Source organism: Leucopleurus acutus (genome assembly GCF_964270905.1).
Source record: "Leucopleurus acutus genome assembly, chromosome: 15".
In the NCBI taxonomy this organism is placed as follows: domain Eukaryota; kingdom Metazoa; phylum Chordata; class Mammalia; order Artiodactyla; family Delphinidae; genus Leucopleurus; species Leucopleurus acutus.
Window position 1 is genome coordinate 57,396,735 of NC_139157.1, and position 18,164 is coordinate 57,414,898.

Below are 18,164 nucleotides of genomic sequence, written 5' to 3' on the forward strand. Positions count from 1 at the left end.
AATGAATGAATGGATAAGTAAATACATTAAAAAATTATGCAGATACTTAGCTGGTTGCCTATAGAGACATAAAAACCCCAAGTAGGGAAAATATTCTGCTACTATGGAATTTATAACCTATGTAAAGAGGCAAAAGATACACATGAAAAACAACCTAAGGATGGTTTCACAAATGCAGAATCTTGCAGTACAAATCAAACACCTGCCTGCTGAGGGGGAATTAAATGTGGTAGAATCTAGAGGCTCTTTCAAGAGTAAAACTTTGAATGAGCACTCTCTGGCTCACACTCTAGGGAAGAGAACTGTCCACATCCTGTCCTGAAGTGGGCTTTCTAGTCTCCACGTCTCCACTGTGATCTCCATTGCAACCATGGAGAGAGGTGACAACTGATTTTGGCTCTGTGTGTGTATGTGTGTGTTTTGGTTCCAAAATAATTGCCCTGACGTGAGTGTCTGTACAAGAAATGCCATTTGGCTCTGTCTTCCATCTCAGGAACCTGTCTTTGTTTATGGGCTCAGCCCTAGTTCCAGGGCCCACTTCCATGATCAGTAGACATTTTCTATTTTTTTTTTTTTTTTTTTGTGGTACACGGGGCTCTCGCTGTTGTGGCCTCTCCTGTTGCGGAGCACAGGCTCTGGACGCGCAGGCTCAGCGGCCATGGCTCACGGGCCCAGCCGCTCCGCGGCATGCGGCATCTTCCCGGACCGGGGCACGAACCCGTGTCCCCTGCATCAGCAGGTGGACTCTCAACCACTGCGCCACCAGGGAAGCCCAGTAGACACTTTCTAGATCACTCTCTTATTCTTTAATAATCTATGTGCATTTTCGGTGCTACACCTTTATATCTAGGAGGGATCGATTTCTTCCATAAGAAAGGGAAAAGTCTTAAATTTTGGGTTTCTTTGTTTAGTTGGTTTGGTTTTTGACCTTTGAACACAAAAGGCCTTGTGAGGGTAATGTTCCTTCATGGTGTGTCTTGACCCTTAGCTCCTCCTCTACCTGATTCCCACTGTCTTTGTCCCGTTCCAGGCTCTTCAGAGCAGGACATCACATTTAGACTGCTTCATCCCTCCTTATTGTCCTTTCAGTCTCTGAGCATTCCTGCTCAGAGTGAGCTTCCTGAAATATCATTTACATCGTGTACCTCCCACCCCAAGCCCTACTTAAAAACCTACAGAGGCTCAGTGTTGGTTATAGTATGAAGTCTGATCTCCACAATCGGCCCAGGCTACGTCTTTGCCTCTTCCAGCCACCTCTAGCCCCACCACATCAGTTCTCCATTCTAGCTGTGTACTTGCCCTAAGGACACCTTTCCTGTTGAGCTTCTTAAATCCTACCCACCCACCAAAGCACAGCTGCAGCCTACCTCTCATCTCCCCAGCTCCCTGGCTATAAGGCATAATTCATGTTAAACACATCTCTGTTTCATAATGTAGGATGGTTTGGATCTAGGGGAGAGTTAGTGTCCAAAACGACATTGAGCAGTGGGTGAAGCAGCTGTGCTAAATCAGATGGAACGCCTCTGCTTCTGGCTTAATGGAAATGAAGGCTGGGATTTGTGATTCTGCTCTGCAGCTGAACAGAGGAGAAGGGGGAATGGCTGAATCCACCATCAAAATGTGCCTGGGGAAATTTATTTTAACAAAACCTATAAAATCAAATTTTATTAAAACTAAATAGTGAAATTAAAGACAGCAATGCCTTATTTGACAGTGCTTGGTGGGATCTGACCCCCTCATAATGGGACCTTTGTAGAGTTAAGGAAGTTGGATATGGATATCTTTGTCTAAGAAGTTGAGATTTCTTTAATTCTTCCGTCTTTCACAGATTTTTAGGAAACTTCTTTAAGCATATTGTAGCACACTGAATTGCAGTGTTTTCCTGGAAGGTCAAGGTCTGGATGTATATTATTTAATAGATAGCTTATGCTTTTTTAGTTTTCCTTATTATTTTACTGTGCTTGACTTGGAAGATGAGAAGGTAGATTCATCCTTCCATTTACAGACACCAGTTTGAAATTGATTAACTCGGTAGAGGGCCTTTGAGCTTCAATTTCTTTTTACAAAATTACAAATCTGATAGATCTCCTCTTTTAGTATGCAGAAGGCCGGTAATACGCCTGCCAATCTGTTGGCCCAGTTCTAGGACACTGCCAAGAGCAGCTTGGGCAGCCCTCCTTTGTCCAAACTCAGAATAAACCAATGGAAGGCCAAATAAAGCAGCAGTAAGGGGTTGGAGCAGGTGGCGCCACCTGTATCCATCTAATTCAAGCCCATCTAATCTGCCACTTATATGTGAAAAATCAGAGAGTGAGTCAGAGTATCAGTGAAAAGATGGATGTGGTTCTGGCTTATGCTCAAAGCCCATCATGGAAGAAGATTACCACTAAAACTAGTGCTACTGGTCCTGGAAACCCAGGATTTATCCAGTGAGCTAGAGCCATTTCTATATTACCTATGCAAGTTGGGATATTCTTGATCATTTACAGCTGTGTGTGCCAGGACATAAAGGGCCTAATTAAATGTTTATTACCTGTTTAAAATCTTCAGTGCAATGAAGATGCCTGCCAGCCTTTAGGACTTTACCTTCGGATTTATAAGAGGATGTGGATTGTGGATTTCATGGTTGGGAACAGCTCTCTCCATATGGAACCCTATAGGAGAGTCCTTATAGAGTTACACTGGAGGAAAACTGGCCTCTGGTTCCGAGTGCTGATTCCCTTCCAGCTGCATGTCAACCTGACAGCCAACGAGATGTCGACTATGCTTACTTTTCTGTGAGAAAAATGAGTGAACCAAATCCCAGGAACATTTTTGTAACTGTTGGTGGGGGGTTGGATTAAGAGAAGCCCTAAGTCATTTCAAACCACATTTGAGGCATATTAAAAAACTTCTCATGTTTCTACTTCATGAAATATATCAGGAACTTACAGGTATGAAAGATTTCTCACCAGAATATTCTTTGAGCTAAAAATAACTAAAATGTGGATTAAAGGTAAAAACAACATCACAATAAATAACAGATTATACTATAAGTGGAGCAAATCATAACAATAATGAGTGAAAATCTTGTGAACCATTCTTAAAAATTGATTTTGAGAAGATGACAATTTATACCATTTTCTAAAATGAGGGGAGAAGTGGCCAAAATATTTAAAATTTTTAATAATTGGATTTTGAGTCAGTATTTGCTTTCTAATTATTTACAGTGTAAATGGAAATATTTATTGCTCAGTTCCTCTGGTGAAGCCATCCTTGACTCTGGAATGTGACTCAAGATTGATATTTTTTTCTTTTAAAATGTATTCTCTAATTTTTCTTGAAGGTTTCCTTCCTTACAATTTCTAGGTAGTAAAATTTTCCAATTCAGAAATGGAATCTATTATTTGACTGCTGTTGAGTTACAGTATCACAGGCAAATGTTTTCAGTCCGCCTCCCAGATTAGCAAAATAACTTGCATAATTGTCATTTTAAAATGCATTTGATTTTGACATTAGTTTTTCTCTTACCCTTATGTTTGTCGTTGAGAAGACCCCCGGCAATTTCCAATGTGTGTAAGCCAAAGCCGTTCTTCACAGTAAACACGACTCCTGTTCAAGGGAAGCATCCCCAGCAGTGGGGGTTATTTTAATGGACATGCTGTATTACTTTAATCTAACCCTTTTACCATCTGTTCTTCCCATAACAGTGAATGAAAAAAAAAAAAGGACATATTTTATGTTTCAGGGTTACATTAGTAAAAAGTAAGATAAAAGTGATTTAAAAGCATGCATATGTTCTTAGTACAATGCAGTCTGCATCTGTGATGTTTTTTCTCATGGTTCAGATACAAATCAAGAGGAAAGCTGCTCATGCCCGATAGAGTGAAAGTTTTTCATGGAAAACAGGACTTTACCATAAGAGGGTCTCTCTCTATATTTTACAGCTAAAAATGATAAAAATAAAAACCTCAGTGAGCTGCCAGAATAAAAATGGATAACTGTAGCATCTATTGTTGGAACATCTGGTGTTTTTCCTGAGTTGGCTTGCTGCTGCCACATCCAGATGAATGCGGAGCACCTGTCTGGAACATGCTCTTGAGGCAGGAATGAATCTCGTGACTGTTTTCAAAAGGGGAATATCTGTGTTGTAATTGTGGTGGAAGAACGCTTCAGTGCTATGAGGACGTAACCGAGGCTGTGTGGTGTTGGTCTACTGGGGTGTAGAGGTTGGAGAAAACCCCCTTTGTAAGAACATGCTTAGGGACCTGGGATCCATTCCTGCATAGAGGGTAGGATACTGCTGTCTTTGTTATCTAGGTACCTAAGTCTAGATGAGTCCAGGATTCTGGAAGGAGTAAGGGCTCTGGAATTGCATCTCTCCTCTTAAACTTCCTAATCATGTGAACTTGGGCAGTTCTGTTTTTTGGTCTTTTTTTTTTTGAGCTTCATTTGCTGCATCAGTAAAGGGATTAATGATACTTTTAAGATGTTGTGAGCATTTAATAAGATAATGTCTGTGGGATCTCAGTATGGTGACCAGAGCATAGCAAGTATTTGATAATGGTAGCTATCGTTATTGTCATGGGCATTAGTTAGCATAGGCAAATCATATGGTAAATTGCCTCTTAGTCATAGTTCACTTTCCCTTCCCAAGCAGCTACAGTGTTAAAAGTGAGTGATAGCTCCCTTCTTTGAACTCCTAAACGGTACTGTTTTTTTCTTCATTCAGGCCCTTGCCATTTTTCAACTTGTATTAACGTTATGTTCTGTGGGTTATTTATACCCCTCCTAATATGAACACCTTGAAGGTGGGGCTGTATTTCTCACATCACTTGGCACACTGCCTTGCAAATACTAGGTACTCAATAAATATTAGAATGAATCATAGAATGAATTATTATAAATAGTTCCCATTGAATGCATATAAAACCCCAGCTGATGGCTCAGACCTTTAACCGGATGAGGTATCAGTCTCTTCTAGAAAGAATGATTCTTTCATGAGCCCTGAATCTCAGAGAGGAGCTGGGGGATGTGGCTGGCATCTGACATCCATTTCTGGCAGGCATCCAAGCTCTTTGCCAGTCAACGTTAGCCCACCTTTGGTGGGTGGCATTTGGTTTCATGGTTATTAGAACCAGGGCATCCTTCGTCTAACTCTTTTTTTTTTTTTTTTTTGGCCGTGCGTCATGTGGGATCTTAGTTCCCTGACCAGGGATGGAACCCGCGCCCCCCGCAGTGGAAGTGCGGAGTCTTAACCACTCGACTGCCAGGGAAGTCCCCTGACTCATTTTTAAATTTACCAATATGAAAGCCTGTTTTGAAAATTAAATTTTAAATAAGAAATAGGGGTAAATTAAGGTGCAGAGTATTCATAATAGTAACAACTTTTCTAAGAAAGAGAAACAGAGGTTTCCGCAAAATTAACCAAAAATTAGTTTCAGTGAACTTTCTTTGTTGATGTAACCTAATTAAAATAGGGAATTGAATCATTCAGTTTCTTAGCTTTAAACAAAGGAGGAAGTGTTGTTACCTTTTCAAAGGAAGAAGAGCAGATATTCTATAGCTCCTAAAATGTGATTTCGTTTTACCTGAAAATAGTCTAGATATCAACAATTGCTAGGAGAACCAACCACAGGTTCCAGCTAGCTAATCGATCATGAGTGTCACTCTCTCTCCACCCTTAAAACAGATCTGTGGGCTTTTAGTCAAAGTTTAAGTGATAAGAATCGTTGGTACCAAAGAGCAGTTCAACTTTGAAAATCAGAGCATTTGGAAGAAAAGGCCCTAATGTTTAAGTGATTGGCCAGTGGCCTGATTTCTTTTTGCAGCTGGGATGTTGATTTTTTAAAAAATTTTTATATTGAAGTATAGTTGATTCACAATATTGTGTTGGTTTCAGACGTACAGCAATTGTGATTCAGTTATATGTATATATAATATATTTCAGATTATTTCCATTATAGTTTGTTATAAGATTTTGAATATAGTTCCCTGTGCTATACAGTAAATCCTTGTTGCTTATCTATTTTATGTATAATAGCTTATATCTGTTAATCCCATACTCCTAATTTATCCCCCACCTTTTCCCTTTGATAACCATAAGTTTGTTTTTTATGTCTGTGAGTCTGTTTCTGTTTTGTATATAGATTCATTTGCATTATTTTTTAGATTTCACATATAGGTGATATCATATAATATTTGTCTTTGTCTGAGTTGCTTCACTTAATATGATATTTTCTTGGTCCATCCATGTTGCTGTAAATGGCAATATTACATTCTTTCTTATGACTGAGTAATATTCCATTGTAAATACACACCACATCTTCTTAAACAGATCATCTGTTGATGGGCACTTGGGTTGTTTCCATGTCTTGGCCTATTGTAAATAATGCTGCCATGAACATTGGGGTGCAAGTATCTTTTCAAATTAGAGTTTTTATTTTTCCCAGATGTATACTCAGGAGTGGGATTGCAGGGCCATATGGTAGTTCTAGTTTTTGTTTTTTAAGGGACCTCCATACTGTTTTCCATAGTAGCTGCACCAATTTACATTCCCACCAACAGTGCACAAGGGTTCCCTTTTCTTCACAAGAGATGTGGATTTCTTTATCCTTTAACATACATGTTTTATCTCTGGCATGCCTGTAGGATAGGACTGAAAATATGGCCTCTAGATCAGCCGTCCCCAACCTCTTTGGCACCAGGGACCGGTTTCGTGGAAGACAGTTTTTCTGCGGACGGAGGGTGCCTGGGGGCGGGGCATGGTTCAGGCAGTAACACGAGCAATGGGGAGCGGCAGGTGAAGCTTCACTCGCTTGCCCGCCGCTCACCTCCTGCTGTGCGACCGGTTCCTAACAGGCCTTGGACTGGTACTGGTCCGCGGCCTGGGGGTTGGGGACCCCTGCTCTAAATAATACAGTCTAGGGGAAAAAATCATTTTTACAAGATGGTGATATAACTATTCCTGTCCACCAAAGTGAAAGTCGTTAATCAAGGACCTTTACACAATACATACGTATCTGTAACATTTGCATTTTTAAAAAATTTATTTTATTTTTGGCTGCATTGGGTCTTTGTTGCCATGCGTGGGCTTTTCTCTAGTTGCCGCAAGCGGGGGGCAACTCTTCGCTGTGGTGCGTGGGCTTCTCATTGCGGTGGCTTCTCTTGTTGCGGAGCACGGGCTCTAGGCGCACGGGCTCCAGTAGTTGTGGCACACGGGCTCAGTTGCTCCGCGGCATGTGGGATCTTCCCGGACCAGGGCTTGAACCCATGTCCCCTGCATTGGCAGGTGGATTCTTAACCACTGAGCCACCAGGGAAGCCCCAACATTTGCATTTTTAAGAGTACTTTGATACGTATTATTTATTTGATCTTCCCTGTAATCATATAATGCAGGTAGTCTGTTCCTATTCTGCAGATGGAAAACTCAAAGCCCACAGGAGGTGATCTTTTGTACAAGTCATGTTGGATGATAATAGATCAGGGTCCTCCCATATTTGAGTTCAGTGTGGTTTCTACTGGAATCCCTAGTTGATAACTTAAAATTACATTTTTTATGCACAAAATATTAATCATCGTTAATGAAAACAAAGATATTTAATTAAATTATAGCTTTATCAGAGCATGTCTCTATTTCTTCAGAAAAATAAGTTTTTAAAAAAATAGTCTTTTCCCTAATCATTCTATAAAAATAAGATATGTTTGTTATGTAGGATTTTTTATTTTAAAACACTTACTTTGAGGGAATTCCCTGGCATTGCAGTGGTTGGGACTTGGTGCTTTCACTGCCAGGGCCCGGTTCCATCCCTGGTTGGGGAACTAAAATCCTGCAAGCCGTGTGGCACGGCCAAGAAAAAAAAAAGATTTTATACATAAAGAAAAGTTGCAAGAACAATAAAGTATTTTTGCCTACTAAACCTTGGTTCATCAGGGCTTAACATTTTGCCATATTTGCTTTATCATATTCTCTGGGTCTTTTCCCATCTGCCCTCATTAGTTACTTCTTCTGAACCATCTTATAATAGGTTCCATATATGATGCCTCTTTAACGACACCTTACTACTTCAATGTATATTGCCTGGTGTAATGGTTTCTTAGGAGCGGGAAACTGCCGTTTCTGTTAGCTGTTGCCAAATTCCCCTCCATAGCGGCTGTCTCAGTTTACATTTCCACCACCGATGCATGGGAGGGAGTACCTTGTTCTCCACACTCTGCCAAACAATATGTTGTTGAGCTTTTGAACTTGGGCTAATCTGATGGTTAAGAAATAGTATCTCAGTGTTTTAATTTGCATTTATCTTATTCAAAAGTTAAACATCTTTTCATATGTTTAAGGCTATTTTAATATTTTTTGTGAATAGTCTATGTCTTTTGACCATTTTTCCTTGTGCTTTCTTTTAGTTTCTTTTGTTATTTTTCTAGCTTTTGAATTGATAATTGAATGTAGATTTATTCTTTCATTTTTACTGATTTAGGTATCTAAAGCTATATATCCCATAAATCCAGATATATAGTATTTTCATTATCCTTTTCCTGGAAATTCTGTAGTTTATGGTTTATTTGCCTATTTTCCCCAGGAGTTAATAGTTTTGGGTTTTTTTCAGGTGGAAGGTTTTTTGGTTGTTTTTTTAATTGTTCTTAATTTCTATTTGTTATTCATTGTGGTCAGAGAGTGTTGTTTATAATACTTCTACTTGGTGAAATTTACTGAAATTTTCTTTGTAACCTAATATTTGATCAATTTTGATGATTATTCATGTATGCTGAGGTTTATTCTTTATTATATGTAAAGTTTGATATATAGTCATAACATTTATGATTTTGTTTTTTAAGTCTTCTGTAGTTTTTCTTGTTTTCTTTTTTTTTTTTTTTAACCTACTTTATTTGTCTTATACTGAGAGTGGTGTCTTAGTCTCTTACTATTAGGATATTTCTCCTTGTTTCTCCTATAGTTTCAGCTTTATGTAGGTGGTATCACCATGCTATTTGATGCATAGACAGAAAGGCAGAAAAAAAGAAGAAAGTTTTTAAGCAAGAGAATGACATCATTAGATGAGAGTTTCAGAAAGATCTCTGAGGTGGTTAGGTTCTGGGAAGCCCCAACACCAAGCCAGGTTGGAGGTTCATGGGGCTCATTTGTTTTTCCTCTGTCAGGAAGACATCAGCATCAGAAGGACAGAAAGCAGCTTGGTGGTTTCTAGGTGCTGGAGAAAATGGGGCGTTATTGTTTAACGAGTAGAGTCAGTTTTGCAAGATAAAGAGTTTTGGAGATGGGTGGTGGTGACGGTTGCACAGGAATGTGGACATACATAATACCACAAAAATGGGTAAGATTGAAAGTTTTATGTTATGTGTATTTTACCACAATTAAAAATAATTTTAAAAAGAAAGGGAACAGTTAAAGAGGACCTGGAAGTGGGAAAACATGTTGTCATAGACATTCATGTATAGGTTTTTGGGTTTTTTAATAAATTTATTTATTTATTTTTGGTTGTGTTGGGTCTTTGTTGCTGCCCGTGGGCTTTCTCTAGTTGCGGTGAGCGGGAGCTACTCTTTGTTGCGGTGCGTGAGCTCCTCGCTGCGGTGGCTTCTCTTGTTGCAGAGCACAGGCTCTAGATGCACAGGCTTCAGTAGGTGTGGCACACGGGCTCAGTAGTTGTGGCGCACAGGCTTTGTTGCTCCGCGGCATGTGGCATCTTCCCAGACCAGGGCTCGAACCTGTGTCTGCTGCATTGACAGACGTATTCTTAACCACTGCGCCACCAGGGAAGTCCCTATAGGTTTTTATATGAATATAATTTTCATTTCTCTGGAAAAAGTGTCCAGGATTGCATACAGTAGGTGCACACTTAGGTTTTTTAGAAAGTGCTAAGCTGTTTTCCAGAGGGGCTATACCATTTTACGTTCCTACCAGTAACGCATGAGTGAGCCAGTTTTCCTTCATCATTGTCAGCACTTGGTATTGTCACTATTTTTTATTTTAGCCAGTTTAATAGGTATGTGGTGATATTTCATTGTGGTTTGAATTTTCCATTTCCCTAATTGCTAATGATGTTGAGCATTTTTTCATGTGGTTATTTGTCATCTCTTTACCTATTGGGTGAAATGTGTCTTCATGTCTTGGGCACATTTTAGTTTTTTATTGTTGAGTTTTGGGAGTTCTTTGTACATTCTAGATGCTAGTCTTCTTTTATGGAAATGACACTTGTCTGAGGGTGCCAGTTTGGATTTTGCTTGATTTTGGATCCCTTTCCTGTGGCCAGTACTGAGAGCCAGTAAGTATTGACTTGTCTTCATATTTTGGCGTTTACTTGTGCTTGTCTTTCAGAGGATAACTGTCTTCATTTTGCCTATGTCCTAATCTCTCTCTCTCTCTCTCTCTCTCTTTTTCACGTAGTCTCTTAAACATCTCGGTACCCTACTCTACTCTCTGTACCCACAGGCTCATAGCAGCTGCTGTTGGACTTTCTTTTTTTTTTTTTTTAAACTTATAAGTAATTTGAACTTTGGCATATTCCCTGCCTCCTAGTAATGCTGATAACATGGGTCACGTGTGATTTAATCAGTGCTCCGTGATGAACTTATAGTTTCTTGGGGGAAGATGTGTGAAGAGATTCAGATTCAAATGGATGCCATTATCCTTCCTGCTCAGAAGCCTCTAGAATGGAATGATTTATTGACCAGAATACCTCATTATCCCTATAAAACTTGTGTCATAATGGGATACTTGGGGGGAAATTGATAGTATAGTAAAATTATAACTGACATCATAACCTTTCCCTTATAATCATGACAATAAAAATTCTTGGTCTTGGATTATAGTTCTAACTAATTATCTACTTTAAATAAGTGCAATATAGGAACAGGCATAGGGATCATATGTTTCAACAGTAGAAAGGATAACAATAATTATATCATATAGAATATTAGAGCTGAAAGAGAAGTTCAAGAAAGACTAGGGCTTCCCTGGTGGCGCAGTGGTTGAGAGTCCACCTGCCGATGCAGGGGACACGGGTTTGTGCCCCGGTTCGGGAAGATCCCACATGCCGCAGAGCGGCTGGGCCCGTGGGCCATGGCCGCTAAGCCTGCGAGTCCGGAGCCTGTGCTCCGCAACGGGAGAGGCCACAACAGTGAGAGGCCCGTGTACCGCAAAAAAAAAAAAGAAAGACAAATCTAACCCTCTATGTCATTCTACAGCTGAGGGAAGCAATTTTCCTGAGGTTTCCCTGAGAGTTACTAGCGCGGGTGTCCCTGGAACCAAGTCCTCTTGGCTCCCTGTCCCTTGTGCCTCTTCCATTAAATGGTCCCAGCTCTGGTTCAGGCTTTGGTAGGTTAAGTATCATCATGTCCATTTTCCTGTTGAGACAAAAGAAATCAAATCACTTGCCCACGACTGTACATGTCATTAAGTAGCAAACGCAGCTGCAAGGGAGACCGGGAGGCTTCGCATGCAGCATTCATTCACACGCTGCATATATTGCCTGGCTGCCTTCCTCCCTTTCTGCCCTCTCTCATTTCTCACATACTTAATGAACACCTGAACTATTTCAGATCAAATTATGGGGTGGTAGTGTTAATAGAGTGTGGTCTGTTTTAAAGGGTGGACGTGGCTCATAGGTTTTGTTTTGTTCGTTTTTTTGTTTTGGCTGTGCCATGTGGCATGTAGGATCTTAGTTCCCCGACCAAGGATCAAACCCATGCCCCCTGCAGTGGAAACACGGAGTCTTAACCACTGGACCACCAGGGAAGTCTGCAGCTCACAGTTTTGATGGTGCACACAGGTTCAAGTTTACAGGCCTTCTCTTAAAAAACAAAGATTTACGGCTAGGCTTTTCCTCCGTACCTCTAAAGCAGTGGGAGGGCTCAGTCTAACTGAACCACCCAACTTCTGCCTGCTTGAAGGGCAATGCCCTTGCTGCGGTGGTTTCCTGATTATCGACAAGAGGCTTATCTGTCAAATTCTTCTTTGGGTGCTCTTGAAATGTGTACCTCAGGTACGCCAGGGTTGCCTCATGTTGAATTTTCTTTGTCAGCGAAGGACAGAATGTTCTTCTCTGCTGCACCAATAGCACTTTCCCATGTACACTCAGGGAAGGCTTTTCCCCCTCTCAACAGGGCTCAAAAGTCTTGACTGGAGTACTTCAGAAATAGGTCTGGTTTATACTTCTATAAAAACAAGCAGAGTCTGGGCAATTCCTAGTGTGGAATAGCACTGATGATCTGAATTTTTCCTAGGCAAGCACATGGATGGTGCTACCAAAGGGCAAATGGATAGCACTTTGGTCCCCACTCAATAAGGAGAGAGGGTGGCAATCCCTGCTTGGTGAAAGTGAAGGTGGCATCTTATGAAAAGAGAGGCTGTTGTTCACGGAGAGAAAAGGCAGATAGCAGGTGTAGGCGTGAGGTGAAGAAATGGAGCTCGGGGTGCCTCGATGTGTCCATCCTACAGGCCTGCGGGAAAGAATTTATATATTCTGGGTTTTTTTTTTTTTTTTTCCGGTACGCGGGCCTCTCACTGTTGCGGCCTCTCCCATTGCGGAGCACAGGCTCCGGACACGCAGGCTCAGCGGCCATGGCTCATGGGCCCAGCTGCTCCGCGGCATGTGGGATCTTCCTGGACCGGGGCACGAACCCGTGTCCCTTGCATCGGCAGGCAGACTCTCAACCACTGCGCCACCAGGGAAGCCCTGGGTTTTTTTTTCTTGATGGAATATGCTGATAGTCCATATGTACATTTGGAAAATAATTAAAGTAATATTAGAAATGGTCGTGGAAAAGTCTTGGACCTGGAATTGGCTGGAACTCTGTCCTAAGCATGCTGTATTTATCAGTGTACTTTGGAGTTGCCCCAGAGGAGCCTCTATACCTCATCTCCCTGGCTGAAAGGGACCCTGGGAGGAGCTGTCTGTTTGCACTGAGCTGGGAAGAGCTGGGGATTCTTCCTCCTGTTCAGGGTGGGCCTAGTAGGAAGGGGAGAGTTTGCCTTGTCCTGTGAAGAATTCATCATTGGTCAAATTTGCTCAACTAGTGTGTGACAGGTGAAGAACACTGGAGCCTGGGAATGTCTCCTCTCCCTCCCCACTTTCTCACCACCACACGTGCCGGTCCCTCTTTCTTCTTGGGGGTAAGAAAGAGAATGTAGAATGGACTTGGATTTATATTTTGGTTCCTGAGACTGTAAAGCAGCTCCTGCCACTTTTCTGGAAATCTCTCTAACGTTGAAACTTTTTTTTTCTCCTCTCTTCCTTACCAGTATTTTCTCTCAAGTATAAAACCACGGTTTAGAGTGCAGGCTTTGAGACCAGATAGACTGTGGCATGGCTGTGGCATCTTATTAAAACTCAGTGATGCAGTGTCCTCATCTATAAAAGGGAGCTATGTTACTGTCCAGATGGTTATAAGGATTCATTGATATAATATACAGTGAGTAGTTAGCATATTGCTGGGCACACAGTAAGTTCCCAGTAAATGACGCCTATTATTATTAGAGCAGGTAAACTCTCTATGGTACCTAGAATTGTGTTTGGCATTAGGTAACCAAAAACTGGTAGAAATGATTATATTACTGATTTTAGTGGCTCTTGAGGAACTTTACACTGAGCGAACCTCCTAGGGAGGTCCTCAGAGCCTTTTTTTGTTTTCTTTCAAGCACCTGACCAAATACTCTGGCAACAGGTGAGCAGCGTGATTCCAGCAACAGCCTGCAGCTGTGCTGTCCTGATGAGCCTGTGCATATTTGAAGTTTCACTTTAGAAAGCAAGAAACACATCCTAGTGAACAGGCCTAGCTTATATGGGGCAAGACTTTTCCAAAGTCACATTGAGACTGAATTAAGTTAAGCATTTATTCACTACCATGCCATGTATCCAGCATGGCCCCCAGAGAGCTAACAGTCCAGTGTGAAGCCATAAAACTTATTTTTGTATTGCTTTTTAAGTAAGAAAAAATGTGAACAGTCAATAGGAATAAAATATGGTGCTCTCTTGGACTCTCCCTTTGGCAGTACCATTTGTGTAGTGATGGAGAACTTGGGCTTGAATCGTTGCTCTGCCACCTGCTCACCCTGTGGTCTTGGGCAAATCATCTCCGCTCTTAGGGCCCTAGCTTGCCTATCCATAGAATGGGTTACTAATATCTCCACTTAAGCGCTTGTAAGAATTATGCGGAGTAATTCACAGGAAGTACCTCCAACAGTGCCTGGCGTTTAGTTCAGTCCATGTTTGTTATTATTAGTTTTATCTCCTCCTTCCGGCAGCCAAAAGGATTGTCTTTTGCAGTACCATGACTGACGAGGTGAGCCAAGTCAGGGGTGTCCAGAGTGGTGATAGGGTCTTATTTTGGTGCCTTAAGCTCAATATGACCTTAAGGGTGCTTTCAGACCTTGGGGCCTTTTTTTTTCTTTCTTTCGTTTTTTTTCTGTTTGTTTGTTTTGTCCTTTTGCGGTACGCAGGCCTCTCACTCTCGTGGCCTCTCCCATTGCGGAGCACAGGCTCCGGAGGCGCAGGCCCACCGGCCATTGCTCACGGGCCTAGCCACTCCACGGCATGTGGGATCTTCTCGGATCGGGGCACGAACCCGTGTCCCCTGCATCGGCAGGCGGACTCTCAACCACTGCGCCACCAGGGAGGGAGGGAGGCCCCTCTTGCTTTCTTTTGAAATGTACTTTTCTCACCCTCTCGGTTTCAGTACTCGGGATTTCCCGCGGAAAGATCTGAATCTGATCACGACAGCCAGTGGGGCGGCAGTCCTCTGACAGACGCGGCCTCCCCGCAGCTGCTGGACCCCGCGGACCGGCCGGGCTCTCAGCATGACGCGTCGTGCGCCTACAGGCAGTTCTCGGAACGCGGCTCTCTCTGCTACGGCTTCGCGCTCGACCCCTCCAGGCTGGTGGAGGAGAGACATTTCCACACCCAGGCTTGCGAGGGCGGCCGGTGTGAGGCAGGCAGGTACTTCCTGGGAGCGCCGCAGGCGGGGAGGGAGCCCTGGTGGGGCTCTCGCGCAGCCTTGCCCCTGACCAAGGCCTCCCCGGAAAGCAGAGAAGCCTATGAGAGCAGCATGCCTCACATCGCCTCGGTCCACAGGATCCACGGTAAGGGCGGCTCCAGCGACTCCAGCGTTGCGCCTCTGGGCAGATTTATCCTAGTCCAGCTTTGACCCTGGAGTGATCCCCACCCAATGGTTTCCTCCTTGAATTTGTAAATCAGAAACTCTAACCAATGGGAATTTAAAAACCAAATGCACTCTTTTGAAGTGTATTAATGTTGCTGATGTTTGCTAAATACATTTGTTTTGGGCAGACGAGTAAACATGATTCCCATTTTAACACCAAGCAAAAAAAAGTAAAGAAATTAAAGTGAATTGTTAAGTCTATTGAACTTGTAGTATGTATGCATTTAAATTTCTTGTGTATTATTTTCTTCTGTATTCTCACCCTTCCAATGTGGACCGGAGTAGTTTGGGGCTCATCTAGCAGGGTTTCTCAATGAGGGCACTATTGGCGTGTTGGGGAGGCCTGCCTTTGTTTTATGGCCGATCGCTCATGTCACAGGTGTTTTAACCTCCCTGGTCCTCTGGGCATGAAATGCCAGTAACTGTCGCCTTCCCCCATTATATGGCAACCCACAGTATCCTCTGTGAGTTGAGGATGCAGTGAGGTGTGGGACCCATGGGGATTTTCACCTTGGGATTATTACACGGCTCTACAAACACACAGAAATGGGCGCTGCAGTTAAAGCCTTTAGTGTTATTAATGGTCTTCTTTGTCCATTTCAATGTAAACTGGTCAGGGAGAGCTCATTCTGTCCATTCCAAGCTTAGGTCCAGGCAGGTCTTGAAAACCCTTCCCATTTTCTTAAAAGTCAGTGACACTAAGGTGGATCCAATGGCTGTGCTATTACTCTTCTTGCTGTGTCTCTAGGATAAGAAATGTGCCAGACACTGTTGTTCTCACACATAGAAGTCTCCTGCACATACCCCCTAGGCACTTACTGTTTTCTATGAATGGTTTTGCTTTGTTTCCATTTTTGCTTTCTATTTTTCTGCTTTTATTTTGAATTTCTCTAGTTTGGTAGCCTGGGAATGAAAACCCAGGGCAAAGGGCAATTGCTTACCCAAGAATGGAGTGAAGTGAAAATCCTGCCTTAACCCACATGGTCAGGAGGAAGATATTAGAAATAAAATGAGAAGAAAAGGGAAAAGGAAAGCAATGACTAGTGTGATCCCAGGCTTCTCTGTTGCATTAAGCAGTTTACAGCTTTCATATGTCCCTTCCTGTTTCTCTTCTCTCTTTTTATATTGACTTCAGACTGTTTTGAGGATAACGTAATTTATGGAATAATATTTTAGATGCACTTTTCCTCCATATTAGATCTCTTTCCTTGGTTCAGAACAAGTTGTTATTAACATTTAAAATATTTATGCTTATTTCAGAAGCAATATCAGGGTTACTGTATGATTATGTGTGAAACAGATTTTTTTTACCACTGGATTTGAGAAGGCAATATTTATATTTTTAATTGGAAATATATATATATATATATATGTATATATCCAGGCACACATATACACACACACACTTATATGAATATGTATACATATTTTAAACCTTCAAATAGTTTAATAACTTCAAATAGTTTAATTACTAATGTTAGAGCTTTATTGTAACTCTACTTAAGAAACATGTAGCAATTTTAACATTTTAGGTCATTTAGTTGGAATTGAGAAACTAGTCCAGCCTATATCATCATCTTCCTCAAACCCAATGGAAAGCATTAGCTAAGCATCACTTCAACATAACACTTCTCTAGACAATAACAGAAACCAAATGCTATGTAGTTTTCTTTTATTATTTACAGTCAAACAGGTCCAGGGATGTGCATCCATGGACAAGTATAGACATACTTTACTGTCTTGCTAATTGGCATTCACAACCCACAAACAAGGTTTACCTTCCAGAAAGCATGTTATAAACTTCATCTGCACTTAAAAGCCACTGAGAACTATGAATTCCAGGACAATATGTTGACACTGTCATGTGAGCCTGTGTCTGTTTCAAATATCGGTGCATATATTAAAATGGAAAAATATAAGGTTTCTTTTAATAGGAAAAAGAAATACACTTACAATACTGGGGGTGATTTTTGAGACCACTTACTTTTTACTTTTTCTAATTTCTAGGGCGAGGTCATTGGGATGAAGATAGTGTGGTCAGTTCTCCAGACCCTGGGTCTGCCAGCGAATCAGGTGACCGATATCGCACTGAGCAGTATCAAAGTAGCCCACATGAACCTAGCAAAATCGAAACTCTGATCAGAGCCACCCAGCAAATGATTAAAGAAGAAGAGAACAGGTTGCAGCTGAGGAAAGCCCCCCCAGACCAACTGGCTTCCATTAATGGAGCTGGGAAAAAACACTCCTTCTGTTTTGCAAACTACCAGCAGCCCCCAACGACAGGCGAAGTCTGCCACAGCTCCGCTCTTGCCAACACTTCACCATGTGACCACATCCAGCAGAGAGAGGGAAAGATGCTGAGCCCCCGCGAAAATGACTACGACAACAGTCCCACAGCACTGTCGCGGATAAGTAGTCCCAATTCGGATCGCATTTCCAAATCCAGTTTGATCCTAGCTAAAGACTATCTACATTCAGATATGTCTCCTCATCAGACGGCAGGAGACCACCCTGCCGTCTCTCCAAACTGCTTTGGCTCTCACCGGCAGTATTTTGATAAGCATGCTTACACATTAACTGGATACGCCCTGGAGCACTTATATGATAGCGAAACTATTAGAAACTATTCCTTGGGCTGTAATGGCTCACACTTTGATGTAACTTCCCATCTAAGGATGCAGCCGGATCCAGCACAAGGACACAAGGGAACATCTGTTATAATAACCAATGGAAGCTGATGTTTTTTCTAAAAGATTTTGTTCTTTAAGGATCTCTGAAACATATTTATCATTTAATGCCCCATTACCAGCATTTACAATGCCACAGATTGTTAGAGTGGATAATTTAAGTTACTGGGTATCTGACATGTGTTCTTGTGAAATCAAAGATAACAGCACTGGCATTCAGGGTTATACACAGGTAATGGAGCTAAAGTGAATACACAAATTGCCCCTCTATTTATATGGGAACCAGGATAGATAAATTTTGAATTGAAAAATACTTGTGTAGTATTA

General features: G+C 41.8%; 1 protein-coding gene across 1 annotated transcript in view; it reads left to right on the forward strand.

Moving 5' to 3' along the window:
* SIM1 (SIM bHLH transcription factor 1) overlaps positions 1-17,888 on the forward strand; it is a gene marked incomplete at both ends in the record, with an annotated part of 65,831 nt that extends 47,943 nt beyond the window's left edge. Inside the window, 2 exons of the mRNA XM_082855256.1 lie at positions 14,668-15,070; positions 17,158-17,888. Of these exons, the coding sequence (XP_082711382.1) occupies positions 14,668-15,070; positions 17,158-17,888 (1,134 nt within the window). The remainder of the gene's footprint in view (positions 1-14,667; positions 15,071-17,157) is intronic.
* Between the last annotated feature and the right edge of the window lie 276 nt (positions 17,889-18,164).